This window comes from Sinocyclocheilus anshuiensis, unplaced genomic scaffold (assembly GCF_001515605.1).
Source record: "Sinocyclocheilus anshuiensis isolate Anshui unplaced genomic scaffold, SAMN03320099.WGS_v1.1 scaffold773, whole genome shotgun sequence".
NCBI lineage: Eukaryota > Metazoa > Chordata > Actinopteri > Cypriniformes > Cyprinidae > Sinocyclocheilus > Sinocyclocheilus anshuiensis.
The window spans coordinates 1,956,493-1,969,824 of record NW_015539930.1 but is presented as its reverse complement, the minus strand read 5'-3'; the positions used below and the strand labels follow the sequence as shown (position 1 = coordinate 1,969,824).

Here is a 13,332-nt window from a genome sequence, read left to right as displayed (position 1 = left end):
AAGATGCGCATTAAATATCGCATGCGATTTATCGTGCAGCCCTAGTGTACAAATAACTACCAATCAGATTAAATCTTATAAGATCAGGAAAGTACATTCCAGGTTTATAAGCATAAAAGCTTTAGACGCTCAGCACTGTGGGCGGCCCGTGGGTGTGCCGTTTAAGGCTGAGACTGCTAAAGAATAGGCTCTTTATCATTATTTTAAGAGTTTCGGGGAATTTTCTTCATATCTCTTTCATTTCTTCTATCTTGTTTTAGGCTATGTTGGTGTTTTGCAAGAGTATTAAAAGCATCTGTGCTTAACAAAGATGACTGACGTTTGGGCAAGATTTATAAATCACATTGAATTCTCATCTCAGGAAAAGATTAGGATAAAGAATTTGAATTTTTTTATTTAATCCGAGGGTCTCATTTTTTCCTACCCTTCTCTGTATACATATGACAGTTGTTTTCTGCCAAAGATCTGCTGGCATTACAGCTAGTTTTGTGGCACTTGGCATCAAAACCACTTGGACGTTTTTTTCATTTACATTCTAAAGGCTCATGTGTCAGTATCGGCGGTCTGTGCCGATGTGCTCCTCATTATTGGTCACTATTAAAAGTCTTGAACGTGCTCACTGATGTACAGCAGAGGTAATCGCTTGATGAATGTGGTATAGGGATGTAAGGGTATGAAAATTTCTTATCACGATTATAGTGACCATCCTAACAAACCGTACTTCAATGGAAAGATTATTTATTCAGGTTTTGTGGTCCAGGGTCACAAATAGCATCTAGAGGTTGACTGATACCGATAGCTAGGTTGGACCACACTGGCCGATACTGATTAATCAACCGATAGTTTTTATAATGGATACTGAACTAAAACTAAAATAGTTCTTTACTATAAAAAAAAAATGCTGAACCATACTTTGTAAATGAATAAAAATATTAATATTAAATATTAATATAAGTTTTACAGCCTAGAGTGAAGTCATTATGTACATTAACAACGATTTGGGAAAAATATAATGTAATTTAATGGAAAACTGTGTGAGTGGCGCTCTGTAGCGTGGCAGGATTTCTTTTGGTTGAATCAACATATCAATGTGTTTTCTCATGTCACAGCTTTAAATCTGCAACTTTGCTGGCTAACAAGTGCACTAATGTGACCAGCTGGATATAAACTAATGCAAATAGGATGATAAAGGTAACAATCGTGACATTAAACTTTTGGGTCGGACTTGTGTGTGTTTTGGTCACATTGTTTTAACTGCTTGAGGTAATTAAACACATACTAGTATGTGTATGGTATGAAAATTTCTTATCACAATTATAGTGACCAAAATTATCACGGTTATCAGTATTATCACGGTATTGTTAAAATGTGCTGGAGATGTTAAAAAAGTAACGACACATAAATCACTTCAAGCTTTATATTTAAAAATCAACAAACAACAAATAAAATGACTTTGTTTGCATAATCACTAAAACAATAACATTACCAGTGTTGTCCGGATTTTAAATGACAACTTGACTGACAACAGTTTAAAAGCATGTTGAAATATGTAATGTAAATGTTTAAAAATAAAGCTTTGAAAAAGTTTAATAAAAAGGTAAACCTAATGCATTACAGTGACCAGCTGGATATAAACTAATGCAAATAGATGGTAACAATCGTGACATTAAAAGTTTGGGTCGGACTTGCGTGTGTTTTGGTCACATTGTTTTAACTGCTTGAGGTAATACTAATGTTCGCGTCAGCCTTGAAAGCAAATGGCTGATCTTTCTCTACTAATTCAACATCTAGTCAACAAATTAATTACATATTAATGATATGAAAACATGCACTATAGTATACTGTATACTCACCGTTTCGTTGTCCCGCTCTGTACAGCACGCAGTGTCACGTGTCAAAACAAACAGCATGAGTCGTCAGTGATTCCGCCTCTAGAGGCCGCTCCCGTACCGTATAATCATTAGAGACTCTAATGACAGTGGACCTTTTCAGCCGCTCCAGCAACGGACGCAACACGGAAAAACTATCGGCATGGGTTTTTGCGATAGCCAATAGTTCCAGCAATCAACTGCCGGTGCCAATGAATCGACCTCTGATAATAATAATAATAAAAACATGATAATCAGAACCAAAAGAGATGTTTTTAGCAGGTCCGAATACCTCTATTCTGGAAAAGAGAGCGGGGAGCAGCAGCTCATTTGCATTTAAAGAGACGGCCCAAAAAACTGCTTGTTTCTGCTTCCACTCAAAATAAGCATTTTCAAAATGTACTGAACCATACTTTGTAAATGAATAAAAATATTAATATTAAATATTAATATAAGTTTTACAGCCTAGAGTGAAGTCATTATGTACATTAACAACGATTTGGGAAAAATATAATGTAATTTAATGGAAAACTATGTGAATGGTGCTCTGTGGCGAGGCAGGATTTTCTGTCGGCTGCTTCATTCTGGGGACACCAGAGACTTATATTACATATTGTAAAAAGGGGCATAATATGTCTCTTTTTAGTAGCTCAAAGTATCCCTGGCTCTTTAACGAGCCCCACTGTCCAGCAGGGTGCAGGTCAAGTCCTCTCTGTAACAGCCTTCATAAAATAGAGTCCACCTTAAGGACATGTGCAGATATTCCCCAAGTGTCATTTATTTTCTGTTTGAGGTCCACCAACGCTTATCTTCCCTGTTTTGTCTCTCTCTTGCTGTTTTTCTTCAGATGGAATCTCCGGTCTCCACCCCGGCCCCTCCACCGCTTCACCTCCTCGCCTCTATGGGAAACAGTGACATCGCCTCACCTTGTGAGCAGCTTATGGTGCGAACACGCTCGGTGGCTGTCAACACATCTGATGTGGCCCTGTCCACTGAGCCAGAGTGCCTGGGACCCTGTGAGCCGGGCACCAGCGTCAACCTGGAGGGCATTGTGTGGCAAGAAACTGAGGACGGTAAGAAAACATACTGTAGAGCTTGTGATATAAGCTGAGTTTACAAATGTTCAATAGCCAGACATTTGATTGAATCTGCAAAAAATTTGGCCCTCACTGTTGTTTATTCTGGCCAATAGCCACCTTGGTTAAGAAGAAGAGGCAGTCTGATTGACGTGTAAAGCGGCCAAGCTGGTTTGTGTTGATTACACCACAATAATCTGAGCAACAGGGACAATAAATAAATACATAGTGTCCATGATTGGTTGTAAAGAAAATGTGAATAATTTGAATAGATCTCCATAGATCTGAATTTGTGTCCATCCAGACATAACAAGATATAATTTAAAATATTGTATTTCTGCTCATGGATATCTAGTTCACTCCAACTAAATTCTGGTTGCTAACATGCCACAGTGATTAGTTGTTCCTCAGAGCTCATTGTATCAACTAGGGATATGCCGGTATCAAATTTTCATGTTGCGGTTAATTGCTAATGCTTTTATCACGGTATACGGTATTATCACGATATTGAAATTTAGTTTTAAAAAAAAGTGCTGTCATAATACAGTATAACAGGTTTAATAACTTTTTTCTTATAACAAAAATAACTGAACATTTAAATGCAATAAAGCAATACAGAAAAATGTATAAAGTTAAAAGTTTTACACAGATTAAAGTGCAAAAGAATTATAAAGACCAATAGGTATCACTTTACAATAAGACCTCATTAGTTAACCTTAGTTAATGCATTAACATTCACAATGAGCAATAGCTACATTTGCTACAGAAGTTATTAATCTTTGTTTAAAAAATACAAGTCTTAGTTCATGTTAGCTCATTAAATAACACAGTTGCAACTTTCGATTTTAACAACCTGTTATTAAATATTTGGAAACCTAAGATTAATGAATGTTCAGAAGAATTTTTCATTGGCCGTTTATGTTAACTAATGAATTAACTAATGTTAACTAATGAAGCCCTAATGTAAAGTGTGACTGAACAATAAAGAATCAAAACACTTTCAAACAATATCTAGGGCATGTTGTAGTCCAGATTAAAATGTAAAAAAAAGATTGAAAATAAATAGCCTATTAAGTCTAAATATTTAAGTATTTGGCGCTGTGATGAACATCATAGCAAATACACAAATCTGAATGGCTGTTTAAATCATTTAAACACGATTCAGAAACAGAAAGTAGTGCAGCTGCTCTGTTTACAGGGTTTCCGGGGTAACGGCTGCATTTAAATTAATTATTATTATTATTATTATTATTATTATTTCAACACAGAACCAGTGTTTCCAAGTGGAATGATAAAAACAAGCCAATCATATTTTGTATGTGTACAAGCAAGTAACTTCGCTAGCACAGTGTTTGAGTAGATAAAAAGGAGATAAAAACATGGTAGCAGTATTTAAAAAAAAAACGAATTAGGTCAAAGAGTCATAGAACTGTACACACCCTATTTTCTGTGCACAACTTTTCATTAGTTCATTAGTTTATATGGATAAAAGTTTAGCAATTAAATAAAAAAAGAAAGCAGTGAAGGAACCAATTAAGAGTAGCAAAAACTGAAACTTTGTTGATTCCTGAATCAAAATACTATTCACAGAAGTAGATACTTAAAGTTTTCTATTTGTCAGCCTCCAGCAAGTGTTTCTGATAGAAGACAGAAAATTGGCAGCAAGTTACAGTGTTGCTTCAGAACAACACAGTTACAGAGATTAACAAAAATGGTCCAGTTTGAAGTCCTGGGGAAACAAAAAACGTTTAGAGTCTGTGTGTTTGGAACATGAGGGGTTGACCACCTTGTTGAGGAGTCCGTCTGTTTTGCGAAGCCATTTGTTTAGTCAGAGTCAAGTGCACATCACTGATCATTACTAGTGAAAATATGTTCTGCTATTTTTCACAACAAGGCAAACAATTGTTGTTATTGTTAAAACATTAGAATAGCTATATATACAGAGGTGCACATACGTTTTTCAGCCCGGTTCTCACGAGAGCACCTGGAGATTTGGTGTGACCCATTAAAAATAACTATAAAAAATAAAACAATTAATAATAGTAAATAATAGTATTATGGAAGTTTATTTAGTTCGTTTTTTCCCCCAAATAAAATAATAAACAAAACCATAAAGAAAGTGTGATAATACTATTATCTTTAAAAATAAAAAGTGAGTATTAAATAAAAGTTAATTTATAGTACACTTAAAAATACAATGCTAATATCGATATTTTCATTTTTTTTAAATGCCATTGATGAAAATTGACAAATTATTTGTCAACGAAATGAACACTGCATTCTTGAAAGTGGCATGTTTAATGAATAAAATCATTCCGTTTACTTCATTACTCCGCTTACACCAGTAAAAGAGTGTTTATGTACGGTCTTGTTATGGATACAGTTCAGATTCTGCTGAAGTCAGTTCAGTGTTGGTTTAGTTTAGATCAATAACAGTGTGAAGTTAATCAGATATAAGCAGTTCTACAAAAGGCTGCAGTGTTGTTATTCAGCTTAAGTTAGTTCGATATGGGCAGTTAGGTGTGTAGAAAATGGGCATTGAAATGTTTGTATGGCATTTTCTATGCAAATTTGGACATATAGAATTAAATATCCCACTCTCATTAATGCACTCAAATGACATAAGATCATTATCCAAATATTACTTGCATTTATCACACCATTTACACATCAGGCCCCAGGACTGGAAATGGGTATTCAAGTTTTAAATGGTTGATGTTGTGCAGCACTGCACAAACATTGGATACAAATAAAATTATTGATGGCGCAGTTCTAGATCTGGGATACTTTTAAAGGGGTCATATGATGCGATTTCAAGTTAAACACCCCGATCAAGTTCAAGCAGGTAAGTTTCAATTACATTTTTAATATTTAGAGCTTCTGTTATGCATATTATTCCATATTTTAATTTTAATTTCGGATTGAAATAAACATCGCCGTTAGCGTATACGTAATCGTTAGCATAAGCGCAGCTAACGCTAATATAATGAGCAGTAGAATGAATTTTGTTCATTTTGTTAAAAAAAAAATCTTTGTTAACTATTTAATGCTCCTATAACTTTTATTATTGTAAAAAACAGGAGGACATAATATTATATTTTCCTTTTACAGCTGCAGACTGAGGAAGATCCTGAAACACACCAGCAAACCCTAAAACAGACAACAGTTTACAGATGTTTTTCAGTGGCAGCAGAACTATGACTAAACTTTTGGGTGAAACTTGTTTACTTTTTTCATACTTTTATTACTTGTGGGAAAACTTGAAACAATTTTAAATAAGTATAAAGAATGGCATTGGTTTTGTACATTTAATTTTTGTTTAACGTTATTAATAAAAATGTTGTTCAATTAGCATGTTTTTGTGTTTTGCTTTGGTACCGAAATTGGTACCGAGAACCGTGGATTTTCACTGGTATCGGTACCGAATACTGAAATTTTGGTACCGTGACAACACTAGTCGGAAGGAGGGACTTTGTAGAAAACGAAGCGTTTGAGAGAGGCGGGGCATAGAGGACCTACAATAATGTACAGTATTTGAAAAATAATGTGTTTTTTTAACATTAAAGCATGTCAACATATTCTTTTACACCAAATACACAAAATAAAGATCTTTAAAAAAGCATCATATGACCCCTTTAACTTCACCCATTACAATGTGACATATGAGGGCTTACACGCTAGATTACCATGGTTTTTGAGCCTACAAGTTCCAAATAGATTCCATGTTCAACTGACACTTGTTCCAGCAGCACTTGACCAGCAGGTATGTGAAACAAGCAATCATAACATCTTGGTAAAAATACATATCCCCCCATACATTTATCATTATACTTCAAATATATACAAGGGCTGAAAATGAAAAATAAGGGTGTAAAAAAAGCATAGGTCGAGATCTGAATAATTTTTAATTGAGTTTATAATTAATTTTATAATTAAGTTAAAATATAATTGTTTAATATTTAAATTAAAACTATAATAATTATTGTATTTAAATAATTAAGCTTGTAAAGCTTGCCTGTTCTGTTAGAGTACTTATAAGAGTAATCTTTACAGTACACAAATACCAAAATAATTTGTTCCTGTCCTCATTTACATATTAGTCTCTTCCTGAATTTCCCCCAGGGATCAATAAAGTACATCTGTCCTATATATCTTAGTTGAAAACACCTGCTTCTTAATGATTTCAGCCCCTTGTTCTGTTAACAGCTTCTTAACCAGAGCAGTACATGGTGCCTTTACGCTTGCAGATGAATTTATTCTAGCAGGATTTGTACAGATTCTGTAGGTTTGATTTTTTTTTCATCCCATCTAATCATAGCCCACTGCAGAAACATCAGTGTGTTCTACTCTCCACATCCTCAGTCTTGATTGTCGAGCATGAAAAGAAAAAATCTCCCTCAAATCCCTAAATGAGAGCAGATCTAGTCTATGGGTAGGCATTGGAGTATGTGCCGCCCACACTCTGCCTGCTGCCATCCTCCCAGTGCCGCCATATAAAGGGCTGCCTCATCAGCATTCAGAGTGCATTGGCTGTCTAAGTGTTTTCTATTCCTCTTGCCATGGGCACAGTGTGTCAGATTCACCCTGCTCCTCTGTGGCGACATTGAGAGGGAGCGTAGTTGAAGGGTCAAGAAAGAGAGAAAAACAAGACTGTTTGTGTGGCCATTCACAGCCTTGCCCAACCAGTGCCACACTTCCACAACATCAGCTCAATCTTTTTGCAGGACGGGTCCCAAACACAAGGCTCCAATTCATCTGCTCTTTCAGTTTATAAAGGGGGAGCCATTGGCGTGCAGGTGTTATCCACACCCTCTCTCACTCTCTCTGGGATGGTTTCACTGGTGTGCATCTCTCCTTTTGATGTGTTATTATTTTCTCATCGGGGTGTTGGGCAGATCTGTATCGTGGTGACATTTTGTGTGGGTGGAAAGTAGAGCAGCAAGATCCCGTGGCAGGGAACACATCTCTCAACCACTTAGAGATATCTTTCCACTGTGCTGCACTCTCTTAAAGATGGTGCAGACAGTCCACCCACACTTCTCATAAGGATGACTTCCTAAGTCCTAACACTGCCAATGTGCGAATGTGATCTGCCTCACCGCAGAGTTTAGATCCAACCCTAATCAAACACACCTGATGATGAAGGTTTTAGGGTTTGTTAAAAGTTACTGGTGTGTTAGAGTTAACTTTGCAGGTTGATAGATCTCTATTGTTGCGTTCAAGTACTCAGAGTTGGGAAGTCGTAATTATGACCGCAGGTGCGTTCTAATAACTTAGATCAGAGCCAGATGGTGATGTGCCTTTTCTGCATAAAATTCAACAAGATTTTTTTTAACTCTACAAAATAATGAATAAAAAAATGCGTATCAGGTGTGTTATATGTAAATATATCAGGTGCTGTTCTTAAACTTATAACCACAAATACGTAAGTATTATAATGTATTATAACTGTTGTTATGATTATTCATGAGTTGATATAAAATATTATAAGTTGTTTTATAATGCATTATGCATTCATTATAATGCCTTAAGAATACCCTTATGATGTATTATAAATACAAGGGCTTCATAGAAAGTGTTACCATATATTCTATTATAGTTGTACAATACAATGGTATTTTGTACATGCCACTTAGATTTATTTTAAATGAAAAAAAAAAGTCATTCTTTTTAGCAAATTTACCATCAATACCGATGCTCCATCCGTTGCGTCCAACATGTTTTCTCACTGACATTCCACACTCGGAAGTCGGAATCACAGGGCTTAAAATCCTTTTCCTTAGTTTCCTACTGGTAATTGCAACTTTGTGGTGGTGACGTTCACGTGAGTTCAACTCGTAGTCATCAACTCAACTTGAAAGATTGAGCACCCATTCGACTTGTTTGGAATCATTACAGTGGTAGTCAGTCCATTTCTTATTTTGGATCTCCCTTATAAGCACACCTAATTTAACTCATTATCATACTCTGAAAAGCTATAACCACAAATAAGTAAATATTATAATATATTAAAACTGTTCTTATGAATATTCATAAGATGATATAACATATTATAAGGGGTTTTATAATGCATTATGCATTCATTATAATGCCTTAAGAATACCCTTATGATGTATTATAAATACAAGGGCTTCATAGAAAGTGTTACCATATATTCTATTATAGTTGTACAATACAATGGTATTTTGTACATGCCACTTAGATTTATTTTAAATGAAAAAAAAAAGTCATTCTTTTTAGCAAATTTACCATCAATACCGATGCTCCATCCGTTGCGTCCAACATGTTTTCTCACTGACATTCCACACTCGGAAGTCGGAATCACAGGGCTTAAAATCCTTTTCCTTAGTTTCCTACTGGTAATTGCAACTTTGTGGTGGTGACGTTCACGTGAGTTCAACTCGTAGTCATCAACTCAACTTGAAAGATTGAGCACCCATTCGACTTGTTTGGAATCATTACAGTGGTAGTCAGTCCATTTCTTATTTTGGATCTCCCTTATAAGCACACCTAATTTAACTCATTAGCTTGTTCAAAGACTGCTCTAAGATCTAAAGTAGTTAGAAATGAGACACCTAAAATATGCAGTGCAGCTGGCCTATAGAGATCTAGAAACCCCACAACATTGCCATGCTTTTATTTTATTTTTTATTTAAATTGTCTATCACTAATAATAGTGTGTTACCTGTAGGACAGTTCAAACAATAAACGCTAAAGCAATACTTTGGAAAATGTTTTTAAGTTGGGAGGAATGGAATTCTCCAGATTGTCCAGCTTTGTTCAATACCCATTTTCTATGTAGGCAATAGGCAGACATGTTCAGCTCTAATTCAATTGAATTGAAGATTGCAAGATCAAATTTCTATAGCATATTATGAATCAGTAATAAAATCGGACAACAATGGGATTATAGATTTATCCTCTTTAGCTCATTTCACATTTTTAGGTTGTACATTTTAGGTTCTAGATTAAATAAACTATCAAAGACGATTGGCAGGACTTCCATTTATGTAGCAGCTATATTGACCACTAAGGATGCATGCAGTGCTACCTTAGAATTTGTCCAAAAACAAGCTATCTTGTAGGGGAGCATAATTTAGAGTGGTATTTGTGTCAGGAGAGCACCTAGTAAAACAACAGATGTTGCCTAGGAAGCTTGCTGAGCTTTAGAACAGAGCATCCATCTTCCATGACTTATTGAGGATCAAGTTATTGCTGAGTCGCAGTGTCCTGACTTCCTCAAATCAACAGTGCCATGCTTTACTTCAGCCAAAGCCCAGTGTGGAAATCTTATCTAATGTACCGCAACCTTTTATTTGTGGATGGACATATCAACTTGCTCATGTTTTAGCTCAGTGCGTGAATCCCAGAATGGCAGGCGGTTAAGGGCAGACAGCTCTCGGTTCATGATGAAACAGTCAGAGGCAGATTGGAGCAATATTTCTAGGCATCACTCTGACACAAATCCCCTCTCCAGGACGCTGGAAGCAGACTAGGGTTGTGTTGGTGTGGCATCCACTCTCACAAGCCATGCATGCTGATGCCTCCAAATGTCAGCCCTAAATCTTCTGAAAGTTTATTGCTCTTGAAGTAGAGCCCAGAATGCCCTCACCCACAGACTATGAAGGGCTCAGTGCCAGCAAACACAATCGTGCCAAACAGCATGGCTCATATACCAGTATCCTGATTCAGCCCTCTTTCCAGGGCCACCTCAACAAGCTAATGGATCAATGTGCTATTTTATTGCCGGAATTACATTTTGGTTTAAGTAAAACACAGCTGATTTCGTAATTACCTTTTCTCGTTGAATTTGTGTACTTGGCTATTCCTTGATTTCACCGTGGGGTCAATAAAGTGCATGTATCTTATATAAAACTCAATCAAACCAGCCTCCTGATGATTTCAGGCTCTTGTTGTTTTAAAGGGGTCATTGGATGCTACATGCACTTTTACAAGTTGTTTGAACTGAAATGTGTGTTGGCAGTGTGTGTACACAACCACCCTATAATGATAAAAATCCACCCAGTGTTTTTTTTTAATCTACTAAAATCTTTACCCCTTTCTCAAATTGAGCCGATCTCAGATGCCTGTTTATGTGACGTCACAAAAACAGGCCCCTCCCACGATAGTTTGATTGACAGTAGTATTTCCTCACAGACTGGACTGGCGTCTTACCTTAGACCCGCCCTGAGTGAGCTGTCATCAGTCCGCCATTGTTTCACCGCCGGAGCAGATGTAGACAAGAATGACTCCTAAGCGATTGAGGTGTTCTGTTGTTGGATGTAATAATGAACATAGCAGTTGTCATTTACTCCCGACATCTGAGCCGCTGAAGACGCAGTGGATTACGTTTGTTTTTGAAGGGAATGCACCCCCGATCTACATAAATGCGTCTGTGTTCGCACGAATCATTCGTGATCCAGTTTCACCTACAGAAGAAGTGAGTATAAGGTTTTTTAATGAATCTTTGCAAATCGCCTTTCCTAATAATGTGCTAATTAGCAAGTTTCACGATGAATGCGGCTAAAGTAAACCGTCCAGTCTCTCTGAGAGCGGCTCGGAAGAGAGGGGCGGGGTCAGCAGAGCTCATTAACATTTAAAGGAAAATGCTACAAAACGGCTTGCTCTGAAAAGAGCTGTTTTTGACAGGGTAAAAAGGTGTTTTTTACACCACCATTGAGAAATTTTAACCAAACTATGTTACAGACTTTTCATTAAGAACTTTTCATATCAACTTGCGGAAAATGGGCATCCAATGACCCCTTTAAAGAACCCATGAAATCTCTGGACAAGTGCAGTTTTTTCCTGTGCTGATGCATTTCCTATTGAAATGGAATGTTGTGGATGGCAACTCCCTTGTTTTTAAAACATCACTAGGCTTTAGTTACGTAACATCAGCCATGAACCATCATATTTTAATTATGAACCATATGTTATATTTGCAATTGTGTTATCCTTACTTGATGGGAAATACTTAAACCAGCCTAAGATGGTTTGCTGGTCTTAGCTTGGTTAAGCTGGTCTCCTTGCCTGTCCAGCTAAAAAAAACAATCATGACAAATCTATGTAGACCTGGTGTAGCCTTTAATCTCCAATAGAGCTGTTTTTAATGGAGTGTAAGAGTGCAGCAGCGCACATGCCAAGCTTCTGTTTGTTCCACTTTGGCTACTGGAGGGCATCAAAGGTGAAACGCCGGCCATTTAGCCTCATTTAGCCTGGGTTCAGACAGGTGGCCAGAGAACCGCTAATGACTGCAAGTGAAATAGGAAGGGGCCCCCGCTAATGTGCTCTTCGGCTGACCGAAGAGCACATTTGACATTTTTCAACCGAACGTTCATGAATTCAGCTTTCACATTTGGATGCCCACACTACGTTTGGTGGAAAACAAGGTTCATTATTTATTTATTATTTATAAAAAATATATATATACTACTAAAAAGACACTCCTTCTTAAAAAGCAATTTTCTACAGATTTTGTTTATTTAATTTAATTTAAATAATTTTTTTTATAATAATTTATTCATACTTAATAAACTGAAGTTTCAGTATACTTACAAAATTTAACATCATAATGGCTTATCTTAAATTTATTAGCCTGACTGAAGTCATATCAAGGTTACACGACGTTATTCTGCCTCTCATGACCTATTAAGGGCATGTAATTGTAATGTGTTATTGATTTTGCCTGCTATTATGGTAGTGCAAAATCACAGAAATATCCAGCATTTACCTGTCCGAGCTTCTGTAGCAAAACCTCTGAATCACTGCCAGACACAAGCATTTTCATTTGCTTCAGCGGTTTTCACACAATTGCTAAACCATTTGCAGAGGCGGCTCACAGTACTGCAAAGTCAGATGGAGGACACCATCAAACAATTTTCCTCCCAGAAACAACACACTTGGCTCCTTACAGCTTTTAGCTGGTGTAATCATGAAGTGCACAGTAAAAATAGCAGGGCTGCTTTGAGAGTGCTGGCCTTAGAAAACCTCCATTTGCACTATTTAAATGGGAATTGTGGCTTCTGCAAGGACTGTGTGTGGAATATTGGTAATGAGGTGGAGAAGCAACCAGATGAGTAGTGCTCATGAATCAGAAAACTGACATTATAACTGTACAGTATTATTGTGTCATTGAGTCTCTGTATAGATAATGGAGATATTCTTACATTATATTAAGGGTCCTCTTTATCTTTTACAGGTATGCTGGTGGTCAATGTTACTTGGCGGAACAAAACGTATGTCGGAACACTTTTGGATTGTACCCGTCATAACTGGGCTCCTCCAAGGTATGTGAAGCGTTTTAACATATCAAATCAAGAAAATCATATATTCCTCCCTAGGATACGAGTCTCTGCTTGTCAGTCCTCTTTCCTTCCTACCACATCAGT

General features: G+C 36.7%; 1 protein-coding gene across 2 annotated transcripts in view; it reads left to right on the top strand.

The window, feature by feature from the left end:
* LOC107686829 (zinc finger protein 609-like) overlaps positions 1 to 13,332 on the top strand; it is a 58,790-nt gene that overhangs the window by 37,668 nt on the left and 7,790 nt on the right. For both annotated transcript variants that reach the window (XM_016483977.1, XM_016483978.1), the window contains exons 3-4: positions 2,716 to 2,941; positions 13,143 to 13,230. In XM_016483977.1, coding sequence (XP_016339463.1) covers positions 2,716 to 2,941; positions 13,143 to 13,230 — 314 coding nt within the window. The remainder of the gene's footprint in view (positions 1 to 2,715; positions 2,942 to 13,142; positions 13,231 to 13,332) is intronic.